Source organism: Chenopodium album, chromosome 14 (assembly GCF_948465745.1).
Source record: "Chenopodium album chromosome 14, dcCheAlbu1.1, whole genome shotgun sequence".
Taxonomy (NCBI): Eukaryota; Viridiplantae; Streptophyta; class Magnoliopsida; order Caryophyllales; family Amaranthaceae; genus Chenopodium; species Chenopodium album.
Genome location: NC_137847.1, coordinates 47,399,740 through 47,415,166, shown reverse-complemented (window position 1 = coordinate 47,415,166; position 15,427 = coordinate 47,399,740). Strand labels below are relative to the sequence as shown.

General features: G+C 36.2%; 2 protein-coding genes across 2 annotated transcripts; both read left to right on the top strand.

The window, feature by feature from the left end:
- The first annotated feature begins 7,888 nt into the window (after window positions 1-7,888).
- Window positions 7,889-10,953, top strand: LOC145578198 (uncharacterized). Its single transcript, XM_081635559.1, has 7 exons — window positions 7,889-8,837; window positions 8,972-9,077; window positions 9,529-9,679; window positions 9,722-9,893; window positions 10,029-10,106; window positions 10,170-10,368; window positions 10,494-10,953. The coding sequence occupies exons 1-7, from the start codon at window positions 7,889-7,891 to the stop codon at window positions 10,951-10,953; spliced, it is 2,115 nt and encodes a 704-aa protein (XP_081491685.1).
- A 3,913-nt stretch (window positions 10,954-14,866) lies between these two features.
- Window positions 14,867-15,223, top strand: LOC145578197 (homeobox-leucine zipper protein ATHB-52-like). Its single transcript, XM_081635558.1, has one exon. It carries the CDS (start codon window positions 14,867-14,869, stop codon window positions 15,221-15,223), a length of 357 nt encoding a protein of 118 aa, XP_081491684.1.
- Window positions 15,224-15,427: the final 204 nt, after the last annotated feature.

Here is a 15,427-nt window from a genome sequence, read left to right as displayed (position 1 = left end):
TATGTTGGTGGTTGTTAATCGTGGTGTTAAAAGGAGTTTAAAATTTGCGAGGTTACGAGGTGTTGTTGGATGGTCTATACTCTATGACTACAACCTCTATGTTGGTGGTTGTTAATCGTGGTGTTAAAAGGAGTTTAAAATTTGCGAGGTTACGAGGTGTTGTTGGATGGTCTATACTCTATGACTACAACCTCTATGTTGGTGGTTGTTTTGTTGAGTTCGAACTACGGAGTATGGTTGATAGGCCCGGATCATCATCGAAGGGATTCGGGTCTGGTTCTCCAAAATCTACTATTCTATTTTCTTTTAAAGGGTCGTTTGGTTCGCAAAGGGGAAAAGGAATGACTAAGAGAAAGTGAAAGAGGGAGAATGGAAAGCAACTCCTTTCATTTATCATAGGATGTTTATTTTACTTAAAAAGAATGGAATGAAGATGGAGGTACCAACTACACTGCCAACAACCAACTCCAACCCCCCTCCCCCCAGCAGCGCCGAGCTCCCCCTTTGCCCTTCGTCGGTTCCCACCCCTCCCCGCCAGCGACCTACTCCCCTTTTCCTTCAACACCGCTGCCCCTTCCTCGTTTACCGCCGCACCGACTCCATTGCTATGTCGATGTTCTCCCTCTTCTCTCTCTTTTTTAAGTGATTTTTTAATAGATCTAGTAGGTTGTTCGTTAATAGAGTGTTATATGTTGTTTTTTGGGTGTTTGGGGGTTGTGTATGGGGTGGTTATGGGTTTTTTTTTTTGTTGAGATGGTTAGGGTTTATGGGTGGTTTTTGTAGTTGTTTTCGTGGTGGGTGTGGTGATTTCGTGGGTAATGGGTGGTGAACGTGGTGGGTGAGGGTTATTTCGAATGGAGTTGGGTAGTTTGGGGAAGATGGGTTTTTTTTCCAAGTGAATTTGGGTGGTTTCGGTGGAGAATGGAGGTTTTAGGTGGTTTCAGTGGTGGCTGGATGGTGGCGGCAGGGCGTCGGCGATTTTATGGTGGCTAGGCGGTGGTTCCGGTGGTGTCAAGGTGATAGAGTCGGTAGCTGGGTGGTGGTGTCGGTGGTCAGTTGGTGTTTCAAGGGTGGTCAAGGTAGTTAGAAAGTTGGTCAAGGTAGTTGGTTGAAGAGGAGTTTGGAGGTTTGAATGATTCCCTTGGGGGGCGATGGGGAATGAAGATAGAAGAAAAATGGGGTAATGGGAGAGGTAAAGGGAATGATTGAATTTGTCTATCAAACATCAACAAAGGGATTCATGTTAGTTGATTCTCATTCCCTTTGTTGAATACCCCCAATAAAACGACCCCTAAGTATATTGTAATACGAAAGACTTTTACGAAATACAATAGACAAAGTGTATGTAAGCCACACGTAGACATACATTTACAAGCTTTCTGATTGGTTCTTATTGTGGGTCTTGCTATATATTCTCTCTATAAAAGGTAAACTAGAGTCCATTTTTATCGGGTGTTGTTTGGTTGACAAATAAAAACATGGGAAGTTGAATTTCCTAGAAATTGAAATTGTTTGGAGTTGTTTGGTTGACAAATTCATGGGAAGTAGAAATTCCCATGAATTCCCACTTCCCACAAAATAGAGGAAGTAAATTATCTAGGGGGGTCTAGGTAAGTGGAACTTCCCATGGGAATTTCTACTTTCCTTAGTTAACCAAACACTTTTTAGAATTTCCTAGGAAGTTCAATTTCATGGGAAATCAATTTTCTAAGGAACCATTCAACCTAACAAGCCCAATGAATGGCGTAAATTTCTCTATACACTAGCTTCTTAATTGGTTTTTAATTAGGTCATGCTATACATTTTCGCTACAAAAAGTACATTAGAGTCCATCAACTGTAAAAAATTTCAGAAATGAGACGATAAATTCCTTTGTACACCATGTAGATTAAGGTATGCTTCCGTTCAATAGTATTGTCTCTTTAATTTTATCAGAGGTGTCAATTTGATCAATTCACGACGAGTCATGTTCAACTAAGACCCGACCCGAGTTACTTTTGAGTCGGGTGGAATCTCAATTGTCAATATACCTTATTTTCATAAAATAATCATTATTAAAAAACAATGATCATCACTATATCAGGTCGGATTGAGTTAGGTATGGATCGAGGATAAATAATGATTTTAGGTAGAGTTTAAGTCTTGGGCCGAATAATTGGATATGGGTCAATTTTGCCGGATTAGTCTTATCCATCTCACATCTACTCCTCTTTTCCTTCCCTTAATGTTTATTCTCATAGTTCCTTTCTCTTTTACTCCTCCACTTAATTCATGATGACCAATTAACCAGCCTCCAATTCTATTACTAGTTTTTGACATTTTTTTTTCCTAACTTAACTCCTATATACAGTCACTTTTCAATTTCTTTTATCACTCCTAATTTCAAATTAAAGTCATTAACAAACAATAGAATGTAGATAAAAAAACGATTTATTAATAGTACAAAAGTTAAAGTATTGCAAGCATTTTAAAATAAAGAGTTCTTTTTATAAAATAAAAAATAAAAAAATCAAGAGGAACAAAAAGGTTTCATTATTTATAAATATAGCCAAACGACACTTATAAACAATTTCTAAAAAATTTAAAATTCCAACACAAGTACATAGCACTTTAGAATCAACAATGGACTTAATAAAAAAAAACTACATTTGAAAAAGATACAATCTGTGAGTTAGCACTAATTTGGCTTGAAATACCAATTGGTTGTTCGTGCAGTAGTGGTGGTTGGGATTACACTTGGTAAGGAGCGAGGACCCGTGTTCAATCCCCGCAACAACAATTGGGAGGGGATTGGAGCCTAACCACCTAGAACTGATCCCCGAATCAGGATTAGCCTAAAGGGTGAAACGGATGGAACACCAAACTTATTTGGCTTGACATATATAGTTATTTGGGTGAAAATACTCATGTAGTCTTCCAAATACTTGCGATAATTAGGATATTTAACATGTGAGAATAGGAATTTAGAGAATGGTGGCTGAGAATAAGAATTTAAGAATTTGTCATGGGAATTTATAGCATATTATCCCATTGGCTAGTTTGCGTACTTCTAAGAAAATATGTAATACCCCGTATTTTTGAAACGTATTTCTAATTAATTAATTAATTATTATTCTCTTAAAAAGGGTATTTTAGTAATTTATTTTACTATTTGGATTTTGGAGCCAAAATGATAATTGAATTTTGGCGCCAAAAGTATTTTAAAACTCAATTATTATTTTTGGATTTTGGATAAGCTTTATTATCCATTTATTTTATTTAAAAACCGGATTATTTATATATATTCCGGACATTTTAATTAAATAAAATTATATTTTATTATTTATTTAAGATGGCCGAAAATTCCTAATTTAATGACTATGATTTTCGGATTTTCTATGTATAGAAAATCTGATTTTCTTAGTTATTTTATTTAGTGAATAATTGGAATTTTATTAATTAATTATTTTATACAATAAATATTATTTACACAATTATTTTTAATTCCTTAAAACTAGTAAATTAATTCCCTAAATATCTAAAGCCACCATGATGTATTTTTGGGTGACTTATTTTGGTAAATTATATTTTTAATTATCTCCTTAAAATCTCTTATTTTCCTTAATTCTATTTCTCCATCTTTTTAATATCTAATCATCATATTTTCTTGCCATTCATTCTTCTTAATTATTCCCCAAGTAATTCCAATGTCCTTATTATTTTTCATGACATACATACATTCCATATTCAACTATATACAATCACCTTAATATCCAAACTTTCCTTAATTCTTTTATTCACTTCTCCAAGTAATCTCTTAAACCCTACTTACCATAATTCTTCCCACATTCTTTTGCTATAATTCTTGCATGAGCTAGCCTATAAATACCCCTTCATACCTCTCATATTTTTCACACCAAAACTCAATTCTCTTCTTCTCTCTTATTCTTCTTTTCCCTAAACCTTTTTATACTTTTCTTCTCCTCTTTTCATACAAATATTATCCCGTATACCTTTGAAACCAGTTTTCGGACACTTCTGGTCAGTTTTTGAGGTATTGATGTTTCACAGAAGATTGTTCCTCTCAAAAAATCCTTGAGTTTAGGCTCAAGAATCACCCAATTCGGAGTTATATTGAAGGAGTTATGACCTCTGCAAGTTCTGCCTATTCTTTCCAATGAAAATTCAATTCTCTTTAATCCTATTCTTTTATTTTTTTCATGGTTAGTTTTCTAAAATACAAATACCTATTTCAAAGCTATAATTTTATATTAAAGTATTATTTTAAAAGAGTTTTATAGTCCATGCACATTAGATTTGAGTTTATGTTGTGATAACCTTATGGTTATGTTATTTGCAAGGTGTATTCGTGGTTGAACTTTGAAAGTGCGAAATATTGATTGATATTCGGAATCAAGGCTATTGAGGTTCTTTTTGTGTGGTTTTGCTAGCAAGGATCAAGGTACGTTAGGTAGCTAGATACCTTAAAAGTGATTGGTTTGAATAAGCATGTTTGAATGATTTTATGATGATTGAATTAAATTGAATTGAATTATGATTTATGAAATAAAAGCATGTTTAAATAAATTGGTTTTGATAAATAAATTGGAGAGTTGATTTTATATCATGTTTTAAATAATTAAAATTATTATTCATGTTTAACGGGGTTTGATTTTGAAAGCATGTAGATTTAAATAAAAAAGGAGTTTGAATTATTATTATTATTAAAGGTTGGAATTATTGGATTTAAAGAGGATTTATTAAATTATTATTATTATTAATGCTTTATAAGCATGTTGGTAATCCCACTATGCGGATTTGGTTTATTGATAGGCCTTGTATTTTGTATGACCGGGTCTTTTCTCAAGAATAGCCTTGTAATATAAGGAGACTAGCTTGGGGGGTGTGCACACTTGGGTGAGGAATTGGATTAAAAGAAATTGATTCTTAATAAAGGAATTGGTTTTATTAATTAACTATTATTTTGAATATTGAATCATTGGAATCGGTTTTGGAATAATGAGTTTGGAATTTATTGGATTAATTATTGGAATTGATTTTTAAAGCATGTTTGCAAATAAATTGAGTTGACATTATCTTGCACTTATCGTACTTAGCATAATTTGCTAATCCGTATTTCTTATTTGTTTTGGTTCGCCCTGTTTACCGTAATGGTAAGCAGTGTTGACTATTTTCAGGTGGAGTCAATAATTGAGCATATGGAGTCCCGGGAATGGTTTCACCTAGATTAGGAAATGTTGGTCTTTATGTTTTATTTTGGGTACTCATGACAATGGTTATTATTATGGTTTAATTAATAAAAGAGTATTGAAGTTTCCGCTGTAAAGTATTGGTTTATTTAGTAAGTTTGGTAGCCTTGCGTAATCACGCGGCGGTAATACGCCTAAATCTATCTCTGCGGTATAGTTATACATATTATACTAGTATTTCCGCAGAGGGAGATTTGGGGGTGTTACAAAATAAATTGGTAATAAACTACAAATTTACATTTACCTAATCACCTTTATAAGTTGGATAGACAATTTTTTTTTTATCATTTGGTTGTTGGTGCAGTAGTAATTGACACTACACTTGATAGGAAAAACTACGTATTTGATCCCCAACAATAATTGGGAGGGGACATGAATCTAACCACTTAGAACTGAGCCTCAAATCTGATTTAGTCTAAAAGGTGAACCTAGTGGGAAAATAAATAAATAAATAATAAATAAAAAATAAGACATTTTTTTGTGAAAAATTGTTTTTTTTTTTTTTTTTTTTTTGTCCACATCTATCTTCAAAAAGAGTTCTCATTGTTGCACCTACCAAACTATTTTTTTTTAATTTTCAGTTATTGACCTTCATTTTCAGGCCACTTAAAGTCAAGTGTAGGGCACATATATCTTTTTTTTTTTTTTACTTATTTTTTTATTAAATCGGATAGTTCAAGTCGGGTAGAAGTGTCAAAAACTGACCCGAACGACCCAAACCAAAACCAACCCCAAACATACTAATTTAGATTTCGACTTGTATAAACATAACACTTTAGCATGACTCAAATGTGAATTAGACCCCACCCCACCGACCTGATCTAACTCCACCAACCCGTTTATCTGAATTGACATCTCTAAAGTCGGGTAATGGATTTGGGTCAATTTTATCAAGTCTTTACCTTTACTTATCATTGATAAATTTTTTTTCCCTTTCCCATTCTCAATTAGTATTATAGCATGCACCACCCTAGCTAGGTGGTAGTGTGATACTGTGATACCATTATAGATCATGAAAATTGAGGTCATTCTATTCCCAAAACAACTAGCTAGAGTGCTAGAGCCTCATCCCCAAAACCCCAACTTTTTCCACCGTCTTTCACCGTTTATTCTACTCTTCCATGGCTCCACAAACCTCTAATTCTAATTACAAAAGCTAGGATGAGATTAAAGGTCACAAAAAACCACTTTAATTCTTCAATTCCTTGTTCTTTTCGGTGACCCTACATCACAATAAAATCCCCTATTTCAATTTCCCCTGTTTCGTTTAAGATGACAGTCAATAAATTCGCACATATAAGCCGCTCATCCTCAAGCTATAATCCTTGCTTCCTCAATCATCTTGTACTGGGCAAGTTCATAGACTACAGAAATTTCTCCGAGACTCGAATCCAAAAGTGGGTTTCCAGCTAGTGGATTACATTTGGGGAAATTAAAGTCCAGAAATTCGATAGTATTTTCTTGTTTCTTTGTGAGGACGTTCGTGATCAAGAAGCTATGCTACAACAAGGTTCCGCGGCGTACCAAGCGGCTCTCTTGGTCTTTACTCCTTGGACTCAGGGTAAGTGAATTTTGACGAGGCTGCTATCTGGGTTCATCTTGATGAGGTACCTTTGAACTTATGTGAGATTAATCTCGTTAATTACTTACTATGGCTGGAAACATTATGTGTTCCGATGAACCTGTTCCTGGATCAATTAAATGCGTGGTTAGAGTAAAACTTCACATTCATGTTTTGGAACCATTATTATCCGGCTTTTACTTGGACCTTGGACAATCTGAGTTTAAATGGATTAATTTCAGATATGAGAATATGTTTATTTTGTGCTCTAACTGCAATAGAGTTGGCTATAAGAAGAATGCTTGTCATTTGAATCACTATAGCCCTGCTCCTTTTGTTGTTGATAAGAATGGGTCGTGTAAGCCTGCTATTTTACATTCCCATAATCTCTCAAGTTTGAATTGGCCTGAAGAGGATTGAAAAATATAGAACAACCATAGTGAATCTCAAGAGCTTTTCCAAAAACATTGAGCCTCCCCAACCCCAGAGCAGTCAACCCCTCAAAAGACCCCGTGAGTTTACTACTCTATCTTTCTCACTCGTGAAAAAGAGTAAATCACAATCGGAAACAACAACACACACTGACCTTACTCCAAATGAATCATGCCAAACACCAAACCAACCCAATATCTCAACCCACAAGCATCCTTTACACGATCCAGGAAAAAACCGACTTTGCCTTGACTCTTATCAACATCACCCACCAATACTACTACCCAATCTGCTCACTCTCCTCGACCCTTGAGTTCCAAAAGAGATTTTACACGCTTAGACGGCCAAATTTATTTAGTTCTTTGCCGGTTCCAATGAAAAAAGCAGCACGATGCTCTTCGCCGTTAGAAAGGGTGATTTCAGTGTGTTCTAAGAAGAGATCGGCTTCGAGTTCCGCTATGGATTTTCTTTTCTGTTTTGGGAAAATAGGTTCGGAGATTGTTGCTACTAGTACTTTATCTTGGCTCCCATTTAAGAAACGTAAAGGAATTGGTACTTCTTTTCCAGATCAGGTGTCTCATTCTGGTTCTTTTTCTAAGGGCTCGGTGGCCGCCTGTTCAAGGCCACCAGGTGATATATGAAGATTATGGCGTGGAACAATAGGGGTTTGGGTCAGGCAGACTCCCCTAAAGTTCCTTACATTGTGTCCTTAGTTCGCTCTTGTGGTGTCGACATTATTTTTTTCGCTGAAATTATGGTGTTTGTAAATTCTGTAATGCATAAATTATCTTCCTTGTCATGTTCAGGTTTTGTAGGTATGGATTCGGCGGGTCTTAGTGGTGGGCCTTGTGTGTTGTGGTTTGTCCCAGTTTTGATTTACCCTCTCTTGGTTTCTTCACATATAATATTGTGTCGAGTTGTGGAGAATTTGGTTATAAAACATGTCCTATTTCTGTATGGTGCGCCTCAAGTTTCTTATCGTATGACTATGCAGTCGGAAATTTCTGATATTTTAGCTTCTTACCCGAATATTGTGTTAGTTGGCGATTTTAACCAGGTTGAATATTTATTAGATAAGGTTGGAGGTAATCTGGATATTCCTGGCCATCATAATTTTATACAGCGGAAATTGGACAATGGGTTACTTGATATTCCGTTTTCTGGACCATCTTTCACCTGGACTAATGGGAGAATAGTTATGGACCCCACTTTTGAGAGATTAGATAAGGCATATGCTACTTCCCATTGGCTTCAGGATTGGCTGGATACCTCAGTTCATCACCAGCCCATTTTGTTTTCTGATCATGCGGCAATTATTTTATGTAACTCTTTGCCTTCTTGTAGATACAAGTGTCCTTATAGAATTGAAAACTGGTGCCTACACTCTGTGGATGTTGCTGCTATGGTTCGGACTACTTTTGCTGAACATATCCCTGGGTCTTTTATGTTTTCCTTATCAAAAAGACTTTGTGTTCTTCGTCATCGTCTACTAGCTTGGTGTGTTTCTCATAAAAAGGCATGGGGCATTGATTGGAAAGCTTTGGTTGTGGATGTTACTAATGCTTCTTTTAATCTTGATTCACGGAGTAGTCAGTGTTTGTTTAGTACTTTTAGGATGGAAAAAATAAAGGAGGCTGAGGCGGCATTTCTTTTTTGGAGACAACGAGCAAAAGTGAAGTGGGACGTTTGGTGATGAGCATTCTAGATTGCTTTTTTTTTTTTTCTGCAGTTCAGGCCCGACGTCGGAAGAACACTATTCTAGGGCTTAAGGACAATGAAGGTTCCTGGGTTTCGGATGCGAGGGATATTCGTTCTTTGATTCTCAATTTTTACAGGTCCTTATACAGTAGGAATTTGGATTGACCTCCTGTTTCTTAATTCCCTTGGGATTCCCTTCACCTCCCTTCTTTGTCTGATACACATTGTCAAATCCCCTTTTCGGCTGATGATATTAGGCAGGCGATGTTTAGTATTGCTGATGATAAGTCTCCAGAGGTCCTGATGGTTTTACTTTAGCCTTTTTTAAGACCTATTGGAGTGAGGTGGGTGATCAGGTGGTGATTGTTGTCCAGTTCTTTTTTGCTCATGTTATTTGCTTAAGGACTAGTTACGGACATTCTTAGTTTTGCTTCCTAAAGTAGATCACCCTGAACTTGTTTCTCAATTTAGACTGATAGGACTCTATAATGTTCTTTATAAATGCATAGCTAAGTGTCTTGCTCGTCGTCTACGTTGGACACTACCAGACATAGTTTCGGATTTTTAGAATGCCTTTGTTCCTGGTAGGTTGATGTCTGATAATTTCCTGATGGTGCATGAGATTCTTTTATTTATGAATGCTTCCAAAGTCAGGAAACGTTTTTATGCGGCCCTGAAGCTAGACATGAATAAAGCTTATGACGGAGTTGAGTGGGACTTTCTATGTAGGGTTCTTCGGGTTTTTGGGTTTCCTCCCTACTAGATACATCTGATTATGCAGTGTGTATCCACAGTCTCATACCAGGTGTTGGTTAATGGGTCACCTACAGAGGGTTTTCATCCTCAGCGTGGTCTATGTCAAGGAGATCCGCTATCTCCATACCTGTTTGTTCTATGCATGGAGGTTCTTTCAGCTATGCTGCGTAAGGCAGAATTAGAAGGTCTTTTTCAAGGTATTAAAATTTCTAGGGGGGCTCCTACCATTTCACACTTGTTCTTTGCAGATGACTCCTTGCTATTTTTCCAGGTCTTTCCTCCAGCTTGTGAACCAGTGTTGAATGTGCTTTATGCTTTTTGCGATATTTCAGGTCAAATACTTAATTTGCAAAAGTCGTTTGTCGAGTTTAGTCCTAATACTCGTGAGGATTACCGAGCTTATCTGTCTGGTTGTTTGAAAATGTGATCTGAATCCAGATTGGGTTCTTATTTGGGGCTTCCTGTTGATTTAGGTCGTAGTAAATGCTCTGAGTTTGGCTTCCTCTTGGACAAGGTGGCCAAACGTCTACAGGCCTTTACATCTCTTCAACTTTTGTCGGCGGCTAAGCTTGTTATTATCAACTCAGTGCTCATTGCCTCCTTTAATCACATTCTGTCTTTTTTCAAAATTCTTGATTCAATATGTTCTAGAATGGATAATTTGTTAGCCAGGTTCTGGTGGAAATCTTCTTCTTCTAATTGAGGATTGGCTCTTCGGTCATCGTCGTTGCTCCATCTTCCGAAGGGTTTAGGGGGATTGGGAATTCGCAATATTGCTCCTTTTAACTTTTCAATAGTGGCGAAGCAGAGTTGGCGACTTATTCAGTGCCCTCAGCTGTTGGTTTCTCGGCTTCTCTTCCCTCCTGGGGATGTAGGGGTCTTATTTCGGGGATGTCCTTGTTATCGAAGGGTCTGTGTTGGAAGGTTGGTTCAGGTTCTCGAGTTCGTATTTTGGAGGATTCTTGGGTTCCGGGGGGACCCGTTCATTTTAAGGATCTTCCGTTCGAGTCGGTTCGACCGACTCTTGTGTCTTCTTTACTTGATCCGCGTTCTTGCGCGTGGGATGCTACTATTATTCACGGGTTGTTTGATTCTAGCTCTGTTGCTAGAATTCTTTCGTTGGATCGGCCTGTGCGTTTAATGGATGATTTTGTTTACTGGAAGTTTACTAGGGATGGTGTTTTTACAACTAAATCTGCTTATGCTCTCCTTTGTGAGCCTAGGGTCATGTCTGGTAGTCCATCTCAAATCTCTTAAGCATGGTGGAGGAAGTTTTGGGCTTTACCAATTCTTCCTCGGTGGAAAATATTTGGTTGGAAATTGTTGCACGACGCTATTCCTTTAGCGACTATTCTCAATTCTCGAGGCCTCCCTGTTGACCAGTTTGTGCATTTTGTCATAGTGGATGTGGAATCTGTGTCTCATAAATTCAGAGATTGTCCTGCTATTTGTAGTCTTTGGCTGTCTGGAGCGTTGGGCATCCAATGGGATCTTATACAGTTTCCTTCGTTTAGTATTTGTTTTCTCGAGTACAATTTCTCTTTTTTCATCATTGAGAGATTGGAAGGGCATTGCTTCGTTATTTGCTCTCCTTTAGGCGATTTGGATTTCTCGTAATCAATTGAGGTTTAGGAAAGCTGTTTGGTCGCCTGGGTCAATTATTGGCCTGACGTCAGATTGGGTTCTTTGTAATATGCAGGCTCTAGATTGGAAGAGGTTTGCGAGGTCTTCTCGTTCGGTTAGTTTGGAGGCTAGGCAGGATGTCAAGTGGCTGTGTCTGCGAGGGTTACCTTATATTTCTCCAACAGCTTGTTTGATTGTAGACGGGGCCTGAGATAGTTCTACTTACAGAGTGGGAGCATGCTGGATAGTCCATGATCTTCATTCTTCTGAGGTCCTGGGAGGTGATTGTCGGGCTTTTATGGCAAATTCAGCGTTGCAGTCTGAGCTTCAGGCCTGTATTTGGGGTTTGCTATTCGTAAAGGCTTTTTGAAAATCCGAGTTTATACAGATTGTGCTGCCCTCCTTACTCTTCTTCCTCCTTCTGGTTCAATGGAAATTTATACTTGGTGGCTCATTTAGGAGTTGTGGGCTTCAATTCAGTTTCTTTTGGTTTGCCAAGTTCAAAAGGTTCCTCGTTTGTGAGTTAGTCCTGCTCACTGGTTGGCTGGTTGTGCCCGGCATCATCAGTTATTGTAATTTCTATTTTAGTTTTTTTTTTTTTTGGGTTGACAACTGTTATTTTTTCCTTTTATTTAATAGCTCTTTTGTAATAAAAAAAAAAAAAAAAAAAAAAGACCCATTTTTCATTCCCACGTAACATTGAGCTTAAGAATTTATTGTTATCAATTCATTCAGAGTGTGGTTTTCATTTAGCGAGGGGTTTTTGTTATTTTATTTTATTTTTTATTTTTTAGTTATATAAAAGGAATTCAATGAGATTTGTTGCTTACACTTTTTTTTTCTTATTTAATCTAATTATTATTACTGTAATTTATCGTTTAACATCCAATAAAAATTCTTTCAAAAAAAAAAAAAAAAAAATCATCCAATAAAAATCCCACATGAAACTCTTCTTCTACTTTTCTTAGATTTAACTCACTTGTTTCACTATCTTCGTACTTCGTATACTCCGTATTTTCACACATAATCTCCCAGTAATCCTTATTGTTTATGTTGCTAAAATAATAGTGACCTATCTACCATAGATGAAAACAAACCAAAGGAAGTAGATGACATCTTACTTCAATTTCTTAAATTAAATTCACTAGTTAATCCTATCTCAAAATAAAGAGATTTGCTTAATATGAATGAAGTATGATTTTCTCTACATTATTAAAATAAAAATTGATTAAAACAAAGATTATAATAATCCAAACCCATGATTCATGACCTAGTAGGTGCTCCTTCATTAATGGTGTTGGCCCATGATAAACGATGGCTAGTTGGTATGTTGATTTGAAAGGTTCATGATTCTTTATTTTTCAGCCCAATTTAGGTAAGTGACACTATACAATAGCTGACTAAATCATGGTGGACAGGTTTAAAAATGATTTGCATCATACTTGTAGACAAACCGAGATTTCGACAAGATTGGAGATTGAGTGAATGAGAGTCATAAAATTGACATAATTTTGCTTAAAAAATTCTACAACGCAAAGGTCTGTAATAGTTTTATAGTGCACATAGTTTTGTTACTTGAACTCTTCATTTTACCTCATGCATCGTTTATGATACATAAATATAAATATATGTGATAGGACACTTCAGCTTATTTAAAAATTTTCTATAGTAACAAAAGCTGACCGACTTGAACCCATTAACATATAGAAGTATTTGTGTTGGATATGAGCATCCGAGCCTCAGCAACATAAGCGTAGAGTATTCTCCTTGTCCGAGCAACATAGGCGTATAGTAGAGTACGAGTATTCTTCTAATTTTATGACTGTTTACCACATCCTGTGCTGGCTAGCAGCTGCCAAACCTCCACTGCCCCAGCCACGGCCCGGCCGCCCCTACCACCGAGCTTTATAAACAGAAACGACAAGAAACATACAATGACCGCCATCACATCTTTGCATAACAACCAAGTACAGCCTGCATATATTGTAGCTAATTTGTCATTACAAAAAAAAAAAAAAGGTTTCACTAATCCCGTACATCCTTTTCATTACAAACTACAAATAGTGAAATGCAAAATGATTGAAGAATAGTATTGCAAGTTAATTAACTTTTTGTATGGTAACTGTAAGATGGATACCTGTTGGTTCTTTTTTATATGGAGCATATATATATATATAGATAAGGAGAAAGATTCTGACCGTACCTCAACTCTCATGGTTTTTTTGGTTTGGTATTTGCGGGTCAAACACTTTGAGAGTGAGGGGAAAGGGTAAGGGATCCCCACCCTTAAAAGTGTCTCTAGTGGGGATTGAACCCCCAACGTCAAGGTTGAAAGGTGACAATCTTACCACTAGACCAAGCTTGGTTGTTAGAAATGCAAATTGATACATACTAGAGACTTAACCAACACCTTAATTACATGACATTCTTCTTTTAATTTGTTTAGGGAAAGAATAAAGGAAATCACCGAGATATAGGGAAACTTATCGAAATCATGATAATTGAACATTAGACCATATGATTCCTAGTTTTCATTATTCCACCACCTTAACTGGTTAAACACTTTGCAAGACATGTACTCAGCAACTTTTGGCGTATATGTACATCAATACATGTGTTGTACGCCTGTATACAAGTATTATTTCTTAAATTACTAATATTATTAAAATTATTATGTGGAGGCGAACAATATTATGGAGTATAAAAATATACGAATTACAATTTTCTATTTAGGGTCAATTATTCGAAACAGAAAATCTATAGCAAGTATACATAAATGCCCAATTTTTTCTTATATATAAACCACTAACATTTGTCAAAGTAGATTAGATGAATAGTATAGAGAGTCGAAATGTTTCACTTAAAATAAGGAGGGAGTACATAACCGAGTAAGATAGAGTCTATTACAAATGAATCAAATTTTCGAAAACACGATGAGTACTCCATGAGTAAAAGTAGTATTACTATACGTACATTAAAAACAGAGTAATATTTAAGGTACGAAAGGAGTATACTATAACCTTACCTTAAATGGCAAAAAAAAAAATTGATTAATTGCAACCTTGAAAGGGCATTGAAGATAGGTATTATAATATCTTGTCAAACAATTAACAAGAATTGTGTCCTTCCTTATTGTCAAAAGTGGGCCTAAATCCCACGTGAAATATAACGCTGTTCATTGAAAATGAAACTACACTAACCCTTAAGATTTAGACAATTTAATTTATTAACAAATCCATCTCAAATTATTAAACTACCATTGCACGCACATAATTAATTAAGAACAACACCATTTGATATGCTATATAAAGTAAGTACAACCAACTTTATGAAAATAAGTCTATAACTCACAAAGCTCTATTAACAAGTACAATAAAGAGAGCTAGCTAGGCCACAAATAAAAAATAGGAGTAGCTATAATATGTACTCCTCTAGACATTCTCAAAACAGAAAACAACACCCACAACCAAAATGCACGAGCAAGAGGCTAACCCAAGAGCAAGTTAGGCTCTTAGAGGCCAGCTTCAAGTTGGATCGGAAACTAGACATGGACCGAAAGTTCCATTTGGCTCAAGAATTAGGCATTCCATCGCGACAAGTTGCAATATGGTACCAAAACAAGAGGGCTAGGTGGAAGAGCCAAAGCCTAGAGATGGGCTATGCAACCCTCCAACAAAGGCTTGAGAGTGTGCTAGTTGATAATGAAAGGCTTGAAAAGGAAGTTCAAAGACTCAACCAAGAGTTAGAAAATGTACGCCAAATGTTGGTTGCTTCAACCTCAACATCAAATTCATATGCATGTGATGAGGAAGGAAGCTCGGGTTTGATTAATGGTGAGCCTAGTAGCTGCTTTCATAGAGAGCTTTACGCTTGTTTGATTGGCAATAATGAAAGACAACTTTGAATTCTCATGTCATTTATATTGTAATTCCTTTGTGGTGTCCATGTATAAGGATCTAAATTTAGACACTATAGAGGTTCTGACAATGATTTGGTCTTATTATTCATGTTATATGCAAATTAATGTTATTTAGTGAATTTAGTATAAACTTTATAAGTATATACATTATGCACCATCATGAACTTCTGTTTTTAAAGGTTTCGTTTA

Excerpts from the sequence above, each read along its gene's own strand:
- LOC145578198 (XM_081635559.1), top strand. The coding sequence starts at position 7,889 with ATGGCGTGGAACAATAGGGGTTTGGGTCAGGCAGACTCCCCTAAAGTT. Across the intron at positions 8,838-8,971 it reads TGATTCACGGAGTAGTCAGT|TTCAGGCCCGACGTCGGAAG; the intron begins GTTTGTTTAGTA and ends TTTTTTCTGCAG. Across the intron at positions 9,078-9,528 it reads TTGATTCTCAATTTTTACAG|GTTGATGTCTGATAATTTCC; the intron begins GTCCTTATACAG and ends TGTTCCTGGTAG.
- LOC145578197 (XM_081635558.1), top strand. The coding sequence starts at position 14,867 with ATGGACCGAAAGTTCCATTTGGCTCAAGAATTAGGCATTCCATCGCGA.